This window comes from Vanellus vanellus (assembly GCF_965231255.1).
Source record: "Vanellus vanellus genome assembly, chromosome: 26".
Classification (NCBI taxonomy): domain Eukaryota; kingdom Metazoa; phylum Chordata; class Aves; order Charadriiformes; family Charadriidae; genus Vanellus; species Vanellus vanellus.
This window is the reverse complement of record NC_138931.1, coordinates 2,823,638-2,846,808: the sequence shown is the minus strand read 5'-3', so window position 1 is coordinate 2,846,808 and position 23,171 is coordinate 2,823,638. Positions and strand designations below refer to the sequence as shown.

General features: G+C 56.4%; 1 protein-coding gene across 5 annotated transcripts; it reads right to left on the bottom strand.

Annotated features, from left to right (window-relative positions):
• Positions 1-9,981: 9,981 nt before the first annotated feature.
• SLC25A37 (solute carrier family 25 member 37) lies at positions 9,982-22,855 on the bottom strand (the record flags this gene model as incomplete). 5 transcript variants are annotated; one of them, XM_082495759.1, is made up of 4 exons in its annotated part: positions 9,982-11,495; positions 12,634-12,690; positions 13,957-14,185; positions 22,560-22,855. In XM_082495759.1, 4 exons carry the CDS (start codon positions 22,767-22,769, stop codon positions 10,975-10,977), a joined length of 1,017 nt encoding a protein of 338 aa, XP_082351885.1. In that variant the 3' UTR covers positions 9,982-10,974. The 5 variants fall into 5 exon arrangements, with proteins under 5 accessions (XP_082351885.1, XP_082351888.1, XP_082351886.1 ...); XM_082495762.1 differs by lacking the exon at positions 22,560-22,855 and adding an exon at positions 20,666-20,817; XM_082495760.1 differs by lacking the exon at positions 22,560-22,855 and adding an exon at positions 20,371-20,385.
• Positions 22,856-23,171: the final 316 nt, after the last annotated feature.

Sequence of the window (23,171 nt, the reverse complement as noted above, 5' to 3'; positions counted from 1 at the left end):
GGTGGTATAATCTCGGAGCGTTGCTCGCCACCCCTTGGTCGGGCACAGCCCTGGTGAGCCCCGGCTGCCCATCCTGAGCCTCCCGCGGAGATGCGGGCTGCATCCCCCGCCGCGTGGCCAGCAGGGCCGGGGGGGGACTGTGCCCCTCTGCTGCGCTCTGCTCTGGGGAGACCCCCCCGCAGCGCTGCCTCCGGCTCGGGGGGTCCCCACAGCAGAAGGACACGGAGCTGTTGGAGCGGGGCCAGAGGAGGCCCCGGAGATGCTGGGAGGACAGGCGGGGAGAGGTGGGGGGGTCAGCCTGGAGAAGAGAAGGCTGCGGGGAGACCTCAGAGCCCCTTCCAGTGCCTAAAGGGGCTCTGGGAGAGCTGGGGGGGGACTTTTTCCAAGGTCACGTAGCAATAGGACAAGGGGGAATGGCTTCAAACTGAAAGAGGGGAGATTTAGATGAGCTATCAGGAAGAAATTGTTGGCTGTGGGGGCGGTGAGCCCCTGGCGCGGGGTGCCCCGAGGAGCTGTGGCTGCCCCATCCCTGGAGGGGTTCAAGGCCGGGTTGGACGGGGCTGGGAGCAACCTGGGCTGGGGGGAGGTGGCCCTGCCCAGGGCAGGGGGGTGGGAACCAGATGAGCTTCAAGGTCCCTTCCAACCCAAACCACTCCATGATTCTATGATATTCTCAGCTTTTAAGATAGAGTTTCCAACGCAATGTGATTTTACACTCTCTGTGTCTGACAGTTTGCATTGCCCCAGGCTGGGTCAGGGTGACAGCAGTGACAGTGCTGAGGAGGAGAGAGGCACCCCACCCTGAAGAGCCCGTGTTACCCAGAGGGGGTAAAAGCAGGGATGTTGGCTATTCGGCAAAGCCTCCCACGGTACTTTTCCACCGGCCGGTGGATCGCCCAGCCCAGGCGGCACAGCGGGGTCCTGCTCACGCCGTGCCGGAAAGCAAAGGGATTAGCACAAGTCTCTCTGCAAACAGAGCTTGGGTGGGGGCACCCAGGGCTCCTCGCCACTCCCCTGAGAATAAATGGCTGGGTTAACCGGGAAAAGGCACCGGCTGAGCTCTACCGAAGCAATTATTCATTTGGAGCCACTTTCTCATGGGGGATGGCAGCGCCCGGGCTGCTGGGCTGGAGATTTGCAGGATTTACACAGGACAGAGTAACTCTGGGGTACACCCACGATAACTTCCTCTGCAGAAGGATGTCCAAAAGCTTTGCAAACATCATCCCAACGGCTGCACCACTCGGTCGGGGTCAGGACAAAGCTCCCACAGGGTTGGGGCTGTGGGAGCAGAGAGGAGCCCGGAGGCTGCAGCAAACGCCAGATGTTCCCCTCCAACATGGGCAGATGTTTCCCTCCTCCCAGCCAGGTCTGAAGCAAGCAGGATGTGGGCTCCCGTTGTACCAGCTAGATAGTATTAATCCCTTTTTCTGGACTCTGAGCGCTGCGGCAGCCGGGAGCTCTGCCAGCATCTATCGGATTTGTTTGCTGCTAGGTATCGTCACGTACGAGGCGGGGGGGATGCGGATTGCTCAGCTCCCAGGCAAGTTTCCACGATGAAACCGAGTTTTTCCCCAATACCAGTGTTTTAGTCTGGATATCCATGCTGTTCCCCAGCGAGTAGCTACCTGCATCAGCTGTGCTCCCCAGAATGAAGCTTCCACATTACAGGCCTTATCCTCTTGTCCTTTAAAAAAGGGGGAACGGAGGCAAACCTACAAGTCAGCACCAATTCTGCACTGCTCCCGTGTCCCCAGGATGCCCCGAGCATCCATATAAAACCACCATGGGAACTTAGTCCCAGTGCCCCAGAAACATGATATATTTGACGACATGAGCACGAAGAGGTACCAAATCCAGAACGATTCCGGTCATTTCCCATCTCAATTCAAATGCCAGCCTATTTAAACGAGGAGACGGTGATGGTTAGCACTAAAGTCAGCAGAAAACTTTCCAGATCCAGGACCGCACCGCGCACCTCTGCTGCGCTCTGCTCTGGGGAGACCCCCCCGCAGTGCTGCCTCCGGCTCGGGGGGTCCCCACAGCAGAAGGACACGGAGCTGTTGGAGCGGGGCCAGAGGGGGCCCTGGAGATGCTGGGAGGGCTGGAGCCCCTCTGCTGGGAGGACAGGCTGGGAGAGGTGGGGGGGTCAGCCTGGAGACGAGAAGGCTGCGGGGAGACCTCAGAGCCCCTTCCAGTGCCTAAAGGGGCTCCGGGAGAGCTGGGGGGGACTCTGGGTCAGGGAGAGGGCCATGGGATGAGGGGGAATGGTTTGACACTGAAAGAGGGGAGATTGAGATGAGATATTGGGAAGAAATTGTTGGCTGTGGGGGCGGTGAGCCCCTGGCGCAGGGTGCCCCGAGGAGCTGTGGCTGCCCCATCCCTGGAAGGGTTCAAGGCCGGGTTGGACGGGGCTGGGAGCAACCTGGGCTGGGGGGAGGTGGCCCTGCCCGGGGCAGGGGGGGACACTGGGTGGCCTTCAAGGTCCCTCCCAACCCAAACCACTCTATGATCATTTAGCAAATGACCAACATTTCACCCCCTCCTTGCCAAGCGGCTCCTCGCTGGGTATCGATGGCACACGGACCCTCCTCATCCTCTGTCGGCGCTGGTGAAAGGAGGAATTACCGCAGTATTTATCTACCGCACTCTCTTTCACCAGGAGACTGTGCACCTCCTTCGCAAAGCAGCCCCGGGCACACCGATCGCTGCACGCTTCTCGTACCACTTGCTAAAAACATCGCAGGGGGCAAAGCTTTAAAGCAAATAAAATCAAGGAATATTTTCAAATGAAGGTGATTAATGTTCTCGGAGGATTTAATTGACGAGAGGTGGTGTCTGGGCTGTGCCGGCTGTTGCGGACCTGCATCTCCGAGCAGTCTTTGGAGGGCTCGGTTTCCTCCAGGCAATGACAGGCAGATTTTTGCCGTGCAAATCGTAGCAGGTGAAAAAGAAAACAGGGGGAAAGCCTGGCTTTCCTCCTCTCCCCCAAAAAAAGACTAATACTGGGGCCTCTGTGCCAGCAGGACAGGCGGCAAGTCAGGCAAAGGAGGATGCTGCACTGGGGATGTATATTGTGGGTACGGGACCTGCTTAATGCCAGGACCAAAAGGCTCATGGCCCAAAATTGGCATTATTTAGAGCTGGAATGACATCCACCTCCTCCGTAGCCACACCGCAACGCTCCACAACAGATTTACACCTGCAGAGCCCGGCGGAAAACACTTACCTGTTCTACAAACAGGTCCCTTGTCTTTTAAAAGAAATTAAATCTCGTGGATAAATACCAATGTTTTTATTCCCTTTGTGGACAATTGTGGCAGAATAAGATAGCGGGTTAAGGTGTGGCCGGAAAACTTTTCCCTCCTTGGGCTGCATCCTGTCATCCAAGGTAAACACGCAGCTTAATGAAATTTCAAGAGGGAAAAGGTGACATATTTGCCTTTATGTTCATTACCCTTTAAAGCAGAAACAATATTTGAAGAGAAACAAAAGGATCGGGCAAGCCAGATAATAATCATATGCGGTGAACAAACACAGCCTAGATCCTGGATTAATCAAATGACTTAAATAAAAATCCAAACGCCGGGGCTCTGGCGGCGCAGGGAACAGCACCCGTGTCCCACGGGGCACGTAGCCCTGGCACCCCCCACCGTCCCGATGTCTCTGCCAGAAGGTCCCCCCAGATGGCATCCCCAGACACTGTCCGGGGGCTGTGGCCATCGCCATCACCGCCATCCACCTGTCCCAGGGAGCACTTGTCCCCCCGCATCGTCCCCCAGCATCCCGCTGCACTCACGACTGATGCTCGGGGTGCACCTTCCCCCCTCCGGCAAAGCCCTCGGTTGCTGCTTCTCCTTTCACCCATGCGTGTTTCTAGATACTACAGTTGCTATTTAATTTTTTTCCCTTCTTCTGCTTGCCTTGTAGACTTATAGACACCAACACACACACACACACCCCAATCTAAAAACACCCATTGGGAAGTTTATAAAACACAGACTAACCAGTAGAAGGGAATTTATTTATTGGTACCAACCCAAGACTTCAATATACCAACAAGTGGTGGACACAGCAAAGTGTCCTACAGACCTTCGCTGCAGGAAATCTTGCAAGTTTAAGGAGTTGCTACGCTCTACCAGATAAATAAAACACATTAAAAAATACCCTCAAAAAGATGTTTACACAATAATCTGTACTGGTTCCAAAGAAACCATTAGTGTCAATTCGAAAATCAGATGCGTTCCCAGGGCAAAGCGCCACCCAGCCCGGAGGGGGACGGGGACATCGGTGTGTCACGGCTCTTGGCAAGTGCCACATGCCCACGGGTGGCACCTCCAGCAGCTCATTCCCCCTCCCGGGGAGCCGTCCCAAAAGCGTGGAGGTGATGGAGGAGCCGGGGCGACGCCCTTGGGCTTTGCTTGCTCCGCCGCTCCTCAGCACCCACGTGCCCTACGGACATGTCCCGTCCTGCTCGGCTCCAGGAATTTCCCTTTTCCACTTAATGGCCATCAACAAGCCGGGCAGATGCTGGAGGTTTAAAGCAGAAAAGAGGGAGAATAGATAACCATTGACACGATGTTTTTGCAGAGGTCCTTCAGCCTTTCTAGCAATCTCAGCCACCTCCATCCAGGGAAAAACCATCCCCTTCTCCCGCCCGCAGCCTTTTCCTGCTGGGAAAACTGGGGCTCAGCTCAGGCGTTCCCAGTTCAGCAGCCACCCCACGCTTCCCTAACGAACAACATCAATTTATTTCCCCTCAAAGACCAACTGTTATTTTCCATTACTGTTTGCAGCACCCGTAGGACGCAGCACAACGTAAGCGTTTAATAAAGTCGGACAACTTTTAGGCAAACCAAAACCAGAGAAAACGTAAGAAAAGTTTAAATTACTCACTGGGCAAACGGAGGCAGAGCAGCCTGAAGTCTGGAGGGGGGGGGGAAAGGGCTGCAGCCACACGTCCCTCTCGAGCAGGCGAGGATAGCTTCTCCCAGGGCACGCTGCAAAGGCACGGGGTCTCTTCCCGTAGGTTTTCCGTTTTCCTGCGTTTTTCCTTTATTTCAGCAGACTTAAGTCAGAGCTTTGACAGCCTTGAGGAACTCGGGGGTAGAAATCCCTTAGTGCCCCTGGGTCTAATGGGGAAGACCTGGATGGGCAGGAATAGGCGTTATCAGCAATTTAGCTGCGAGCTTAAGCGCAGAATTTGCATCCCCTGTAACCACGCATCAGCCGAGCACAAAAATTCCCGCCCGTGCAAACACATATTAGGGGCATAGCTCACTTCTTGGGGAATTACCAGGAATAAGATGGAGCCGAATGGTGACTAAGATGAAGAGAAACGCGGGGGGGTCCCCACCAGCCTTCGTATAAAACCAGTATTTAGTGTTCGAGAGGTGTGTGTGAAGTGCGTGACATACCTCACCTTTCAGGGCTACGCACGTGTTTACTACACAAGGGGGAAAGGGGTTAAATATTGACTCTACAACGCAAACGGAAATAGAAACCCGTCAAAAACATTTCGCCGAGCATAAATAGCGCTTTATCTTTTGATCTCGTCTCTTAAGCTCATCACCAGCCAGGCGAGGCCGCCTGCGCTCCACCCCACCATCATCGATGCGCCGTTGCGCCTTCTTGATTTTAAAAAAAAAAAAAAAACCAAAAAAAAACCAAAAAAAAACACAAAGCAAACCACAACAAGAAAAAGGGCAGAATAGACGAGAAAAGGAAAGTCCTTTTTCCTTTGGGGTGGACCGAGGACAGTGGCATCTTGCTGCTGCTGCCGCCCTTTGCAGCCAGCCTCGACTCCCCGGGTGGGTGTTTGCTGCTAAATCCGGGAATTATCATCGTTATTCCCAGCCGAGCCGCCCTTTGCCAACCTGGCAGGGGCTGGGGCAGAACTGCTGGCAGGCTGCATCCCAACAGAACTTCATCTTTAGGATTTTAGGCACATCTCTTAATTGCCGCACTGGGAACACACCAAAACCGATTCCTCCCGTATCACTGGAAGGTGCACACCCCGGGGGGGGGCGGGGGGGGGGGAGGGTCAGCAGCTGTTCCAAACCTGTGGTTTTCTAAACAAAACTGATAGGAAACAAACATGTGCTCCATCCCCTTGTTGACATTATGTGAGACTGCTCCCAAAATGATCCTTCAGAGGCAGCTCCAGGTGTTTAAGGCCGGAGATGTACACTGAGGAGCTCCAGACTCTTCTTTTTAAATCGGAGACGCGCAGTGCTTGGTAACCTGAAATGGTATTTTAAGACAACCTGGTTTTCATGTTAGGCTCAGAACGAGGACCAAGAGGTTCTGCCAGGTTCATTAGAGGTGAACAGGAGCTGCAAAAACCCCACAGTGATGCTGATCTGCTTGCGGAGCCCCTAAACTCCCGCAGCAGCAGCCGAGGTGACAAATGACACAGTTCATTTACCGTTGGGACCAGAAAGAGTAAAGCTACTCACGTCATGCACAACCCTGGAAATCAAAATCTGCGCACAGAGCCACCTCGGGGCCAGAAATGGTTTCTGCCCAGAACTGAAACAGTTGGTCCGTGCTGGAGATTTCACAATTGAAAATTATGAAATTCATAGAATCACAGGCTGGTTTGGGTTGGAAGGGACCTTGAAGACCACCCAGTGCCACCCCCTGCCCTGGGCAGGGCCACCTCCCCCCAGCCCAGGGTGCTCCCAGCCCCGTCCAACCCGGCCTTGAACCCCTCCAGGGATGGGGCAGCCACAGCTCCTCGGGGCACCCTGCGCCGGGGGCTCACCACCCTCAGAGGGAAAAATTTCTTCCTAACACCTCATCTCAATCTCCCCTCTTTATCAAACCATTCCCCCTCATCCCATGGACCCCCTCCCTGACCCAGAGTCCCCCCCCAGCTCTCCCGGAGCCCCTTCAGGCACTGGAAGGGGCTCTGAGGTCTCCCCGGAGCCTTCTCTTCTCCAGGCTGACCCCCCCACCTCTCCCAGCCTGTCCTCCCAGCAGAGGGGCTCCAGCCCTCCCAGCAGCTCCAGGGCCCCCTCTGGCCCCGCTCCAACAGCTCCGTGTCCTTCTGCTGTGGGGACCCCCCGAGCCGGAGGCAGCACTGCGGGGGGGTCTCCCCAGAGCAGAGCGCAGCAGAGGGGCACAGTCCCCCCCGGCCCTGCTGGCCACGCGGCGGGGGATGCAGCCCGGGGTGCCGGGGGCTCGCTGGGCTGTGAGCGCACATTGCCGGTTCACGCCGAGCTTAAAATTGAAACGTTTTGGTTAAGCCTCATGCTTTTCCTTTAAAGCCCACTTCGGCCAAGCTCCCGGGGTCTAATTTGCCCTGGGGACAGCTTGGTCACCGGCTCTGGGGCTCCCATCCACCCAGCATCCCCCCCCACCAGCACCAGTGCCGTACACAAGCCGTACCAGTGAACCCGTCCTTTCCTTTTTCTTCAAGGGGAAGGTAAGATCTAACACAGCTTAATATATTCTGGGATTATTTCCCCCCCCCCCCTTCAAATTAGGCAGCAAACATTATTGAAACCTCACGCAAACAAGCAGCTCCCCCAGAACCTTCACCCCCACGCGCTTTCTGCCGAGGGGGCGGGGGATAAGAAATCCCAATTTGGCAATCTGCTTTGCTGCTGAACAAGCCCCAGCCTGTGGCCTGGCTTTCCGAAGCTCGGAAGCCAATTCGTCGCCAAGAGGAACAAGTTTCAAAACTCTTCCGCGGCTCCCAGAGGAGTGCGAGATACCCACGGCGGCTCCCGCCAGGCTGCGAAACCCCTCCCGGGAGTATTTTATTCCTCCGGTGTGATGACGAAGGGCTCTATCTGACTCAGCTGGCGGGGTGCTGAGCCTGCCAAGTGTTCAGGCGACACTAGAAGGCACCATTCCTCCAGAGATGAGCCCGTCCGGCGGCCACCGGGCAGAGCCAGACACGCTCCGGCTGCTGCTCAGCCTCAGCTGGAGCCCCATGCCCAACGCACGCAGCTAAGGAAAGCCACAACCAGGAGCCTAAAAGGACAAAAATTGGAATGTTTTTATTTTCCTTGAGCTCCAGTGATACAACTGTAGCAGCATTTCACAAACGAACTCCTGCATTGTTAAATATACACTTAAGGAAACACATTAAACTCCAAGGCAGGCAAAAAAAAAAATTAAAAAAAAAAATTAAGAACTGCGGACAAAGTTACTCATCCTCCCCCTTAAATAACATGTGCGTTTGTTGCAGACAAAGCAGCAGTACAGGTTTCACATACCAGGTTAAAATAAGACTTCGGACTCGCGGCAAAACTTTCCAATGCAAAACTTCGAAGAGACGAGGCTTTGGTGAAGGGGCTTTCACCCGAGGATCCAGCACTGCCTACAGCACAGAACAGTTTAAACATGACACCTCTCCAGTTATTAGACCCACTGGGCACGTCCCCAGCTGCAGAATGGGACGCCTGGGTTTATCGGATACCCGGGGCAAAGAGCTCTACAACCACCCAAGTGCTCCTCACCCACTCCCAGCTCAAGGCAGAGCAAGTTCCCAAGAAAACCTGGTTGATAATTATTTATGTGCTCAAAACTCAGGACACACGCATTTTTCTGGCTAGCAACCGAAACAGGATGATACCTCCGCCTCCAAGGACAGTGCTCAGCTGGCCACAGCCACGACCGCCCTCCCAATGGCTCCACGGCCACGTCCATCCCTCACGTCCCAGCTACTCGCGGGTTACTCCAACTGGGAGGTAAAGTTCTCCCAGAACAGCCAAGGTGAAGTCAGAAACACTAAAGCTAAGCAGCCAGAGGAAGAGGATGATGTACCAGGGACCGCTTGCTGAGCATGACTTCTAGCTACTGAAGTCACACTGAAAGCTGTCGCCTTCCACGTTAATGCTACAGTTTGCCTCTTTTTAATATTAAAGTGACCCAAAATTTTCATCTAAGTGTTTATGCCCATCTCCGATGGAAATATTTTGTGCAGTTCTGGTTCCCGTTAGTGACTCTCCAGTTTCTAAAGTCAATAGAAGAAGACGTCCGAGGCCAACAGAGAGCTCGGAGACCCCCTTCCTCGAGGATCTCCGCGTGCAGAGCGCGCTGGGGGCTTTCTCCAGCTGCACCACCGAGACCAGCGGCCTCGAGCTCACAATTTTTACACTTTAAGACACGGGGTGCGTTTGACACAGTGATTCATTCAGTTTAAGTGACAAAAAGGCATCAAGAAGCTCATTCCACCATCACCAGCGGCACAAGGCTCGCTCACACAAGGCACACGCACCCCCACCCAGAGAGGTGCTCTTTGATTTACCTTCTCCAAATAACGGAGCAGAAGGACTCGCGCTGCTTAGTGTCATCCTACGAGACACGCCTGGCTGACGGGACACCTCCGGTGACGCGTGCCAGCCCAAAAACTGCTCCTCCAGCAGACAACCCCCTCCCAGTGCCGCCAGCAAGCTGGAGCCGCATCTCCAGAAGGCGCCCCACGCCCACCAGTACGGAGATGGTACCAGCATGAGACATCAGCTGCTGCTGGCAGGGCAAGTTCCAGGGAGGATGGAGAATTGCCAGCTGGTGTCCCGTACCTTACATTTGCACATCCAGGCCCCTAAAATCCCTCATTAGCTACCGGATCACCCAAGTAAGGGGCTAAAGGACATGTTTTTGGTTTGGAAGAGCCGTTCCCCGGAGGAGCGGGGCACGCAGCAAGGCTGCCGCCCTTCCCCAGCGGGCACGGCTCCGCCGGCCAGCGCAAAGCTCAGCATCCCGCAGCAGCAAACCCAAATCCAAGGCAGGAGGAGCCCCTCTAGGTCGGTTTCCCCCCTCGCCCAACAGAGATGAGCAGCAGCTGATTGGCAAACACAGGCTGGGAGGTGGCTTCGGTTCTGCAGGTGAGGCTCTCCCGAGGCTTTCGCTGCCGAATTGGCGCTGGCAGGATGCGACCCGTGCGACTCAGTAGCCGGACTGTAAACAGAAGCTCCAGGTCCATCCTCCCCCCTCCCCCAGCAGGGAGCAGAGCGGCTCCGTGCACCCCACTTCGACCCCACCAGCTACGGAGATGCGCACGGGCGTTCCCGTCAGCGGGATCGGGGCCTTCGTGAAAAAGAAGTACGAATAAATTAAGGGAGGATGAAGACTGCTCAGCTATCACACACCATAAAAATGTACCTTTAAAAAAAGTTTGCAAAATAAAAAAAACAAACCCTATTCTTTAAAATCTACTTTTTTTTTGTCTCCTTATAAAAAAAAAAAATAAATCAAATTTATAGTTTCCCCCCTCTCCCCCACAAAGTGACCAGCTATTTTAGGGTGCCCCTCCTCGGTGTCCTACAGTTTCCCAAAGCATCCCAATTCCTTCTCCCCCTCAATCCCAGCAGTCACAAAGGGCTACCAAGTACCTTGACACCCACAAGAGAATCCGGGCCACCATTTGGGGGATAAATGCTGTATAATTAAAGCCAATCTGGCTATAAAAATAAATGCTTCTGCATCTTCCTTACACAGGATGGAAGAATTTAGCCCTTTTTAAACAGCTCAACATCTAGCTGTAATAGCATTTAAAAAACAACCCAAATGCCTACATAGAAAAATAAAGGATAAACATTATCCATCTATTTTATATTTATATAAAAAGTAAGTTCTGTGACACGATATTTTGCTTCTTCGCTGTAAAAAAAAAAAAAACCCGGCTTCGGCTGTATAACCTAAGCCTTGCGGTGAGGAGTAAACTACATCTTCCAACTTATTCAGAGAAAAATATCAGTTAGCAATTTCACCTCTCCAAAATAAAGTTATTAAATATATATATATATTATTAGAAGTCTTTATAAACTATTTCACTGTTTAAGCAAAGAGGGGAACAGGCGACTGAGGACCACTTTAACCCCTCCTTCCCCGGGGAGGGAGAAGTGGACGTCAGCCCTGAACCCCCCCCAAAACCCGGCCGAGCCCCGCGCTGGCTGGCGGGCAGGCACGCACGGAGGGGACAGGGAGGGTGGGTGGCCCTCACTCTCAGGAAGCCCTTCACAAGGACGTTCTTTTCTCCAGCTTGCGCTTGGTGAGAAAGTACTTGAAGAATTCATAGACGGACCAGGCGATGGCCGTTGAAGGCATCTGGTAAATGACGCGTGCCTGCACCCCTCTGAAATACCCCGAGACGCCCCCCAGCTGATAGACAGTCTTGAAGGCGTTCACCATGCCCGAGAGATGCCCGCTGATGTTCACGGAACTCAAGGCCATGTTCTCCTGGGTGTTGAGCAAAGTCTTGCAGACATCCAGAGGAGTGGTGGCGGCGGCGGCCACAGCCCCCGCGACGGCCCCAGAGACGATGTGGGACCGAGGGTTATACTCCCGGCGCGGGTTGATCTGCTCCTGCATGAATTCGTAGGTGATGAAGTGAATGGCCTGGAAGGGGACGTTCATGGTGAGCTGGGTGGTGTAGCTGCGGTAGAAGGCACCGAACCCCTCCGTCTTCTGCACTGTCCTTATGCACGCCAGGACGGACTTGTAGGGGGAGTTGAACATCTGCATCCGCTGCTTCACCACTGGTCCAGGCGACAGCCGCAGCGGGTGAGGGCAGGGCGGGCAGCGCCAGGCAGGGCAGGGGCGGGGAGATAAAGGCTTATTAGCCAAGGCAGATGTTTCTTGGTCAGCGCAACCCCCAGACTGAACCCAGCTCCAAGCCCCGACCTCCCTTTCCAAGCCCGAAGCGCTAGGACGCGGAGCGGGCATTCCTGCAGCGACGAGCTCCGTATCTACAGGCGATCACCAGAAGGCTGTGTGCACCCTCCGCTTCCCCCAACCTGCCCGGTGCCCCCCAAAAAAACTCACTGCAACAAGCGAGGGAAGCAGGTCAGAGCTCAGCCCCCGTTCAACAGCTCCCCGCTTCCACGGGCTACTGCCTTCCTCTCCTCAAGCTTAATTAAGGAACCGTTACCGCTAGCTACAAAGGCGCTAAGACAGCCTGCGAAGGACCCTCGGACGCATCTGCGAGGACGCAGAGCCGTCGGGCAGAAACGCTGACATACCAAGAGGAGAAGGGCAGAAAGTTGACTAACTGTACCTCACCCGCCCCACGGCCAGAAGTGGAACAACTTCCATTGACTTAAGTGAAAGGCCAATTAATTTAATTCATTTATTCAGGATACGATTAAAAGGGGTTTGAAACACTAGAGACATTTTTTTTTTTTTTTCCCCTTCGGAAAAACCTGACTTTGGGCCAACTCAGAAGTACAGTACATTAACAGTGAAGTCCACCTAATTGTCTTATTTTAGCTGCATTTTACTGTTAGTCCTCTTAACGCCAGACTCCACCTACCCAGGAAAGCTGCGCAGCGGTCCCGGGGCTGCCGCGCTCATTTAACAACACGACTGAGCTCAGTGTTGTTTGGGTGGTCCAAAGTTTCAGGAAAAACCACCACCACCACTTGGGGAAAGACGCACCAGCAGAGCAGTAACAGCATCGCGTCAGCAAAGGTGACACCGGTTTCCCCGGAAAGTCACGATATGCCACACAGATGCTGCGCAACCCCTCGGCAAGCAAGGGGAAAACAGCCAGGCAGGATTTATCCCTTTAGACTGGCCGGTCCGAGCTCCTTAAAAGCTGGGCAGAGTTTCTAAAGCAAAGGGCTTAAAGCTGCCGAGATGGCGCGGGGTGTCCCCGGTGCCTCGCCGGGGCATTACCTTCAGCGGGATTCATCACCGCGTCGTGGAGTAGCGTGGCCACGCTCCCAGCTACACCTGCAAGACACAAGAGCATCCTTCAATTAAAAAAGAATAAAAAAAAAAAATTTAAAAAAAAAAATTAAAAAAAGAGATTGAGAAGGCAGGGGATTGCTCGGGCACTGCCACCCACGGAGGCAGCGGTTGATGGTGAACGCAGCCCACGCGCCACCGAGTCCCCGGGTACCACTGCCGGGGAGCTGCAGCCCGAGGAAGCACCAGCGGGGGAAAGCCCAGCCCCAGCAGCTCGACCGAAACCAGGATCGGCTCACAGGATCACAGCCGTCACCTCTGCCGTTCCCCACAACTCACGGGGTTTTGCCTGTGCAAGACGCCGCCGGCTTCCCTCAGCCCGCGTTAGACCCAGAGATGAGCAATGTTTAGAACTGGCTCAGCGCATCCATAATTAGGCATTTTCATCCCTTTACTCAGCCCGGTTTTAAACACTAATTGCACCGATTCTGCAAGCATCCAGCCAGCCATTAATGATTCCGCAGTTGGCTCTGGGACGGGCCTCTCCGGCCACACCTTCTCCTTTGATGCAGGTTTCCATCTCAAATTCTCTCTTGCCCAAATGACTTTTGGTCATTTCTCATTAACACCGCGCCTCACTTTTCCCGCTGGTACCGAAAGCCTGTAGCTACTTGAAAGGCAAACACAGGAAAGATACTGGTAGCAAAAAGCGGGGAGCCAGAGAGATATTCTACACCCTTAACTGAGTTGGGTTGAGTCAAGTCAAGGGACTGCTACGGTGGATTCCCACCATGGCGTCATGTCAAGGACCGGGCAGAAGCGTCTTCTCCCCAAACGCTTGGCTGCTCGGTTCGAGGGTTTCTGTTGTCACAGCGGTATTGTTGGACCTAAAAGCAGAAGCCTTCCTGGCAGAAGCAAACCCTTCCCCGAGGCACGCGAGGACGCAGCGCGCTTTACCGCGCCGGAGCTCCCAGAGAGACACGTGGAACAACCCGTACTGCAAAGCTCAAGAGGTTTAGATACGCCTTCAACGTACAGCCGGAAACAGCCTGTGCCTGCCGCCCAGCACCTCTTGTCCAACATACTGATCGCTCCTGCTAGAATAATTTGAGCTTAAAGGGTAAGCGCAGAGACCTGCGTCGACTCGGGCTTTGGGGGGTGCCCAGCAGTGCCATCAGGGGTTCCGGGCCAGGAAGGCTGTGACCACCAGGCTAAGCGCGAGGCAAGCAAGGGACAGGCTGTTAACTGCAAGCGGGATGATTTTTTTTTTTTTTTTTTTGCAATAACCCCCCCCCACCCCCCCCAAAATACCATTGGCCAAGTGGCTGTTTCCTCCGTGCTGGATAGTATCACTTAGAGACTTTTTCATTTTTTCATAGCAGGCGAAGTACATGGCGTGGGCAGGGCCAGCCCCCAGCATGGTGACGTTAATCCCACGTAAAGGCCTCCAGAAGCCCTCCGTAAGGACGATCTTCTTCAGAGCTTCGTACACGCTCCTGTACTGGGCTTTGGGGTCCGGCTGCAAGCTCTGCATCCTCGTCTGCAAAAGCACAGAGAGAGAGAGAGAGAGGTCTCGGTTACCGGTCCTTAATTGCAACAAGCACAAGCCAGAGAGAGCGCGACAAGGCTTCCAAGATCGTTAGAGGGGTCAATAATTTATTCCCCCGCTCGCACCCGCGCCGGGGCCACGGCTCTGCCTGCCGGAGCAGCGAGATTAACTCCACGCTCCCGTCCCAACACCAAAACCTTACGGGGCGGCTCAGCAGAGGGAAGCGTAACCTCTGCTCTTGTTTACACACGGCAAGTACAGGGAATTAGGCGACGGCAGCTGTTCAAAAGACTCCGTGAAGAAATACAGTTAGGTCCTTAATTGCCTCTCGCTTACGACACCGCCGGCGCTCTGCCCCGGCTTGTTCCTCCTGCGGTCGCTCAGCTGCTCGGGACGCTCGGGGCGCAGAGTCGATTGGCAAATAAGTTTCCTAGAAGGGCAAAGCTGAGGAAACGGGGTACCCGCAGTAACCCCCCCGTAGATGTGGCCATCCCCCAGCAGCCCAGAGGGGCACAGAGCCACCTTCCGCCCCATCTTTCCCCCCCAGTTCCCGGTGGCCAGCAGCCACCGGCTTCCCCAGATAGGCGGTGGTTTTGTTCAATAGTCCTCGAGGGGCTTTTCTTCCACAGGTTTCCGAAGGCAGCTAAGCTCCTGGCAGCCAAAGCATCCTATTAAACTCGATGCCATCACTTAATTACGCGCCGTGGGAAAAAAAAAAAATTACTTCTTTTAGCTTGTTTGGGGCTTCTGCAGACTGATGGCATCGCACAGCAGCAGCGCTCAAAGCCAATGACGGCAATGACAATGCCGACCCGCGATGGGGGTTTGCGGGGCACAGACCCCATCCACCTCCCACCAGCAACAGCAGAGACACCAGCAGGGCTTACACCTCTACAGCCACCCCCAGCAAATCCAGAGCATCAAGAGGTGAAGGGCTCTGAGCCGCGCGCAGGTCCTGCCGGTCCCGATACACCCCGTGGCACCCAAACCCGCCCGAAGGGATACAGCCTTCGGCGCAGCCTCCCGCCTCGAAGCGCAAACACAGCAGGCGCCTGGCAAAGGGCATTAGCCACGGGAGAGGCGTGGTTGGCAACCTGCAGCGTCAACTTAGTGGTCTTTCAAGGAGAAGCTGGAGAGCTGGGACTCGTTAGCCTGGAGAAGAGAAGGCTGAGGGGAGACCTTATTATGGCGTACAAGTATCTAAAGGGTGGGCTGATGGAGCCAGACTCCTTTCGGTGGTTCCCAGTGACAGGACGAGGGGCAATGGGCACAAGTTGGAACATAGGAATTTCCGTTCAAATACACGGAAAAACTTCTCTAAGGTTCAGGTGGCAGAGCACAGGCACAGGCTGCCCGGGGGATGGGGGGGGGGGTCCCCTTCTCTGGAGGTTTTCAAGACCCGCCTGGATGCAGTCCTGAGTGATGTGCTCTGGGCAGTCCTGCTTTGGCAGGGGAGTGGGGCTGGATGATCTCTAGAGGTCCCTTCCAACTCTGAAAACTCCATGATTCCTTGAACTGTAACTCACAGGTGCTTTGGGTTTGACGGGGAGGACACCTTCTGCCCCCTCAGCTGGGACACCCCATCTCCAGCGCTGGGACACCCCATCTCCAGCGCTGGGACACCCCATCTCCAGCGCTGGGACACCCCATCTCCAGCGCTGGGACACCCCATCTCCAGCGCTGGGACACCCCATCTCCAGCGCTGGGACACCCCATCTCCAGCATGAAGTTTCTCCAGGCACCGGTGCTGCCCTCGCCGGCAAAGCAGCACGAACGGCTCCGTCCCTCGGCAGAGACCCAACGGCCCCCGACAACGCAAGGGTGGCCCGTGCCACCTCCCCGCTTCCCCACTGGCACACGTCCCTTCCAGCTTATCAATTCATTTCACTAATTAGCCAGGAGGCAACACTACAGCTAAGCCGTCAGGCAAGATTGAGCCAATAAAAACGTTTCAAGGTTTGGACCTTCGACTCCCCAAACCACTGTAGTTTCTGGGATCCGAAAAGCACTTTCACAGCCGCGTTCCGAGACCAAGCAAGAGATGGGGGCTGCATCCAGGGCGGTGAGGCCAAGCTCTGGAAGCAGCGCAGCAACGCGTGAGGCTAAGCCAAACCAACCATTGCATTTGTAGTAAACAGTCTAAGGAAAACCGCACGGGAATTGCATTCGCGAAGTGACTCGGGTGAGCAGCCAGCTGCAGTTCGGGCTTCAGCATCAGCCGGCGACCGTGACAAGGCATCACCCTCCGACGGGGAATTTGGCAGCCTCCAGCAAAGCTTCCTGTTCCAGAGCACTGAATGCATTGTAACCGATGAGCAGCGCTGGAAATAAACCCGAAGGCTCAGGGAGGGGGGGAAGGAAGAAAAAAAAAAAAAAAAAAAAAAATCCTCCTTCGAAGGCAGCGACAGCGCTGAATTATCCTGGAATTTAAAAGGAGGTTTTCGCTCCAGCGCTGAGCGGGCACAAGGGTCCTGCAACCCCTCCACGGGGCTCTCCACCTTCCCGTCCCAGGGATGCTCGTCAGGAGGGGCTGCATCTCGCCGCCCCACACCAACTGCCCGGCAGCAGCTCCGCCGTCAGCGTGACTCAGCAGGACCCACCGCTGCCGACACGGTCACATCCAGCCGGGCTTTGGGGCGGTTTGGGTGTTTTTTTTTTTTTTTTTTCCTTCCGCTCTGCTAGTTTGAACTCGAAGGCATTGCTTCAGAGTCCAACAGGGACCCCTGGAGATCTCGATCTCACCCCGCTCTGTCGCTGCGACGCCTTGGAAGCAGGCGGTATAATTTAAGCACACGGCAACGTCCTCTCATCAGAAAGGTAATTAGGGATAAGTGCTGCCATAGAGCAATAAATCATCAGCCTGGCATGTGCAGGACCGGAGCGCTGCGTGGTCAGGAACTAACCCCGAGTGTCTCCACGCCAGCGGCTTTCACACCAGAGTGGATCGATATCAATTTTTATTTTTCTATTTGTCGTCCCAGCCGTTCCAGAGGGGTTCAAAAGCTCACGCCGCAGCCCAGAGCGGGCGGCGAGTGTACGCTGTACCCACCGAACCCACCCGCGCTGCCCTTTGCATCACCACCAGCACAGCCCGGTCCGTGGGTTTGCGCCTTTCGGTAAAGCCGTGGACACAAAACAGGACAAACAGCCCCAGGAGTAACCAAACCCCGGACCTCCCGCGCTGCTGCAAGAGGCAGAGAGCCGAGAACGGGCTCAGCCCGGTGTCATCCAGGATAAGTTTATCGTGGTGCGAACAAGGATGATTTGCTACGAGCTATGCGGTCCTCGCCCCCACCCCTCCCCGGCTCCCGCCACCTATCTGAAGCCAGCAAGCTCCTCCAGGAGCCTCACCCCCCTGTTAACCAGCCAAGAAACACTTCTCCACCTACTTAGATTAATCCTCGTTGCATAAGGCAAGAGCGCACCGGCAACCGCAAGCGTCCCAGTAGTCCTGGTTTCAGCTTGGGCACACGCAGCAACACCTAACGCCGCGGCTTCGGGTCCACCAGGTTACCTGCCGTTGGTGGACCAGCGTGGTCTTTGCAGATGCTGGTCCCCAACCTTCCCACCACCCTTTCTTTCTCCTTCCAGGAGCACAGGGATACTCCAGGATCCTTTTCTATCCAGAATTGTGTTACTAACAGGAGTCAGGGCTCTAGTTTTGCACGTTCTCGCAAAGGGTCACTGATTTGACATGCCGCTGTACAAACAAGCTCAGATATAATTCGCCTTTGTTGGGTGGTGGTTGTTTTTTTTTTGTTGTTGTTGTTGTTTTTCTGAACACAACATAATTTCTCAAAGTTCGGAACGGACCTTCATGTGACAGACAACCACCCGGGTGTCCCCGCAGCTAACAAAAGCCACAGAGAACACAATATGCTTTTACCAGGAAAAAAGCAGCAGTTGGGTCAGATCCTGCTGGCCAGAGAAGACTTCGCTCTTGCACGACCTATGCCATGCACAAGCTCTGAACTCCCTATATGATTTTTTTTTTTTTTCTGGGCTGTTTTTCAGCTGGAGCAGCTCCCCAGCCAAGCGAACACGCTTGGTGTGGTACCCACCCGTGTCCGAAAAAGCCCACGGGAGGGGAGCACAGGGTCAGTCAAACAGGTTAGCCGTGACTTTCCAGCACCCCGACGCTATCAGCTGAAACAGGAGTAACTGCTCCCCTGGACCTGTGTCGAGACGGGTGGGTGCAGAACCTCCCGCTGCCAAACCCAAGCGGCCCTAACCCCAAAGTCTAAACAAAGTCTGCCACCCTCATACTTGAGTGCTTTCAAGACCTCAGTTACAAGCAGGGACGCTCCAAAGTCTACTTGCAGGAGGCAGGTCACCCACGGTCGACTGTCCTAGCCGGAGCCAACAAAACACTCGCTCCATGCCTCCCAACAAGCCCCATCGTACCTGTCCTCCTCTCCATCGCAGACGTAGGTGAGATGTTTCTCCTACCCTTCACCCCAGGGGTTCCCATTACAGTACGGGACCTCCCAAACCCGTTAGGAACCATGCAGAGACACAGCAAAGTCAACCTGCAGATGTCTTGTTGCACCAGCCTGGTCAGGAGCGGTTCGGGTTGTCACAGAGGACGACTGCAACGTGGTTCGGGCTGGAGAAAGGACTTTGTCATTGGTGCAGCTGCACCGGGAGGGAGGGAGGTCCAAGCCCGGCACATCTCCAGTTTCTCAATGAGCTCTCACCTCAGCAGTCAGTTCCCAGGTGAGGAGAAGGGCTGTTCTTGTCCTCAAGAACATCCTCGAGGCAGCTACTCCGCCAGCCCCGGGAAACCAGCGCCGGCAGCCTTGCCGAAAAGCCACCAAATGGCTTAAGCAAGCGGAGGAGGCTCCAGGGGGGTCCTCCAAAAACTCCCTTCTGCTGCCATCGCAAGAAGTCCTTGACACGCACATCCCTAAAATTAATTTGCAGACTGACCAGGCTTGCCAGGGCAGCTGCGGTTTCAGCAGCTACAAAACAAAACAAGCCTAAGCACCCCGAGAAACCCCACTGGCACACATCTAAAAAACTACATTTCAAGCCAGTGTTGTACCACAGCCACGGCGTAAGCCAGAGGCCAATGCGCAGTGAAGGCTGAAGCTGCAAAGGGGGGGGGGCCTTTACCATTACAAAGAACACGATGAGGAGGAAAAGACACCGAGCGAGTTTCAATCATCACAAGCCTCCAGCTGCACCTCAAGTTGGTAAAACACAACCAGTAACGCGTATTGCCCCTAAACAAACAGCAACAGCGCCATAAAACACATCTACAACTAGCAACGCTCCCAGATACAGCAGGGGACCGGCAGCCCGGTCCCGCGGGAGGCTGTGCGTAGAATCCCGGAGTGGTGGGGCTGGAAAGGACCTCTGGAGCTCCCCCAGTGCCACCTCCCACCAGAGCAGGGGCACCTCCAGCAGTGGCACAGGACACCTCCAGGCAGGTTTGGGATGGCTCCAGAGGGGGAGACTCCCCCCCTCTCTGGGCAGCTGTGTGCCCACAGGGGAGAGAAGTCCCTCCTCGGGTTGAGATGGAGCTGCCCATGGTCACGTTTGTCCTGTCACTGGGCACCACTGGAAACAGACTGTTCCCACCCCCCGGCACCCGCCCTTTAAGGATTTATATTGGTAAGATCCCCCTCAGCCTTCTCTTCTCCAGACTAAAAGCCCCACGGCCCTCAGCCTGTCCCCATCAGAGAGATGCTCCGGTCCCCTCCTCATCTCCGCAGCCCTTTGCTGGGCCCTCTCCAGCAGTTCCCTGTCCTTCTTGACCCGGGGAGCCCCGAACTGGACACAGCGCTCCAGATGTGGCCTCCCTGGAGCAGAGCAGAGGTGGGGGATGACCTCCCTCGCCCCGCTGGCCACGCTCTGCTCGATGCCCCCATGGGCATGTGCATCACAGACGTACACCCTCCCTCACCCCACCCCACCCCAGCACGTGGGGCATCACCGGCACCACCAGCACCTCCGGGCATTTTCTCTGCTGTGTCACACAGGCGGATCTACAAAGTTCAGAGGTCCACAGGGCACTACTGGAACTGCCTGCGTTGACTCGCCTCAACAGGACACCACCGTCGCAGCCTGCCCAACCCCGACCCCGCCAAGCTCAGGAATTGTGCAAGTGTCTGAAGCGAGCAATCCCCCAAATTAAAACATTTTCAGTTTCTCTTTGAGAGGAAACGACTTACTGGAACCCAAAACATTTCCTCCACAGCAGGGTCTAACCAGGTGCCTCCGAGATGTCTCTTTCTGCAGCACCCGCAACCCCCGACCTCCTCCGCGGGCTCTGCTCAGCCACGACCCAGCCCAGTAATTATCATCCAGAAAGTCAGACTAACGAAGGAGCTTTGCTGCTTTCCTGTAGGAGGAGAGCGGCACTTTTCCCATGGTAAAGCAAAAGACAGCTGCTCTTACAGGCTTAGTGTTTGGTTACTCCTATTAAAAAAAAAAAAAAAAAAAAGCCCTTCTGAGGTCAGTTCTCACCTTTTCCAGCAGCCAACAGAGAGAAGAGGCACAAAGCAGCGGCGGGAGCAGCACCCAAAACCCTCAGCTCGGGATCTCGCTCTGCCCCGACACACGGGGTGACCTTGGCTGCGCTCCATCGGAGTTTCCCCGCAGCCGGAGGGTTGTTTGGTTGTTTTTCCCCCCCCCCCCTCTGCTTTCAAGCACTTCAAGGCAGTTTGCTGAGCGGGATTATTCCCAGCATTGCCCCGGCATTCTCCCGGCGCAGGCGCCGCTGGCTCTGAAGCAACCGGGAATTCACTGCCCGACACTTTTCCCTTCCTACGAAGCACCTCCCGCTCCGGGAAACCGGGTACAAACTTTCGTTTTCTCTCTCTCTCTCCCCTTTTCCCCCCCCACCCCGTGGAGGAAATGCCCTCTTAAATCAACGCCATTAAGTCCGGAGTGACGGCACGCTGCCCCGACCGTGACTTGGCAGAAAATCCCGGGCTCGTTTGCGAGAGGAGCCGGTGCGGAGGTGCTCGGGGTGGGCACGGACCCCGCACCTCGGGGTGGGGGGAACCCGCCGTGAGGAGCAGCCCAAAGCTACGAGCCGGGTCCAGCAGGCACAGACCCAGAGGGAAAACACAGTGGGGGGGGGAAAAAAAGAGAAAAGCAGAAAATACGTCCTCTGAGCACTTATCGCGACACACTGGCAAGACCTCCAGTGCCTCAAAGCGAAGGCATTTCCTCTCCTCTCCTCTTTCTACCCTCTCAGGCAGTCCTGCATTGAAAAGAGGAGAAATTAGAGCATCCGCTGGCAGCCTTTCCTGACCGGAGCACGGCACAATACAATATCGAGGGCATTTGGCTTTTCCCGACCTTATTTTCTCTTTTTTTTAAGCCGCCAGAGCAGCACGCTGGCAGGGCAGAGGGAGGAAATACCCTTCGTGATGCCTCCTACTGCGTCGGTGACGCCACAGAGTCTTCCCTCGTGTGGACTCGACAGCACCCAGAGCGCGCCCGTTCATCCCGAGCGGCTCATCGGCATCCGAACCCAACTGCCACCCCCTTCAGGAACCCCAACCCTGGCAAAGCCACCGCTGCCACCAGGCTGGGGTGACACATAAGGTGACCGTTGGCACCGCTCGCAGCCAAGCTGGCGTGTGCGGATGGACGCGTCGCCCCCTTTTCCCTCCTGGGCTGAGATCCCAATGGGGAATCCAATGCGGAGAGCGCCGGCGGCATCTCCCACCGCGGGGAGCAGCACGAGGACTTTGCTTGCGGCAGCGGGAGGCGGCGAGGCCCAGCACACACCTTCGCACCGCGGGTTGTGCAAAGCTCACCGGGGCCCGGGGACGGCACCCGAGGGGCCGCAGGGACGGGTCCAGGGTGGGTGGGCATCTCCGGCTTCCATCGGAGACCTCCGGGGTGACACCTCGGGGACCTTCCACCCTGCAGCACCCTGCGCCTCGCGCACCCCCAGCCCAGTACAGCTCTGCTCCCCGGGGAGCCCCGGCAGCCCTTGCACACTTCCCCCCCACTTACACCCCGACAGCCCTTGCACACTCGTCCCCCTCTTTGCACCACTGAGCACCCCCGGAGTGCTGTCCCACTTGTACCAGTGCAAACCCCGGCACCTCATGCATACACCCCCCGTAACACATCACACCCACCCCCATGCAACCCCGGTACCCCGGGCACACACCCCCGGTACGCGCAGCCCCGTACACCGTTGCACACACCCCCAGGCACACCCCCGGTACCCACTGTACCCACCCTCGGGCATCCCCAGTATCCCACGCACACACCCCCGGTACCCCGTTGCACACACTCCCGGTGCCCCGTGCACCCCCGGTACCCCGTTGCACGCCTCCCCCGAGCCCGGCAGCCACCGGAGCAGAGCCCGGAGGTCCCCCCACCCTCCGCCACGCACCTTGACCGAGTCCACCGGGTACATGACCGTGTGCTCCATGATGCCCGCCACCGCCCCGGCCATCATGTGGGTGCCGAGCGAGGCGCCGCTGGGCAAGCTCTCGTACTCCTCACCCTCCATAGGCGGCGCGGGGGCGGCGGCGGCGGCAGGGGGGGGGCCGGGCCCCGGGGGGGCCGCCGCGCTGCCCCCCACTCCGCAGCTCAGCTCCATCCGCCCGGTGGCGGCGGGGAAGGGAGGGGGGGGGCGGCGATGGGCGGGCACGGGGGTGCGGGGGAGTTCCGCACGGGGCTCGCGCGCCGCCCCGGCCCCGCTTTAAAGCCGCGCCCCGCGCCCCGCCCCGCCCCGCCCCGCCCCGCGCCCGCCAATCGCCAGCGGCGGCTGCCGCCGCCCGCCCGCCCCGTCGGGCAACGACGTCACAAACCGCCCGGCCAACGGGAAAAGGGGGATTGGCAGGGAGGCGGGCGAATGGGGAGGAGAGGCGGAGGGGTGGCGGGGGATGATTGGCTGTGCCGGCGGGGGCGGGACCAGCTGGCGGGCGCGCCGCCGCGCTGCCCGTGCGAGCGCTGGGTCCGCGTGCGGGCGTGCGAGCCTCGTGCGAGCGCGCGCTGCCCG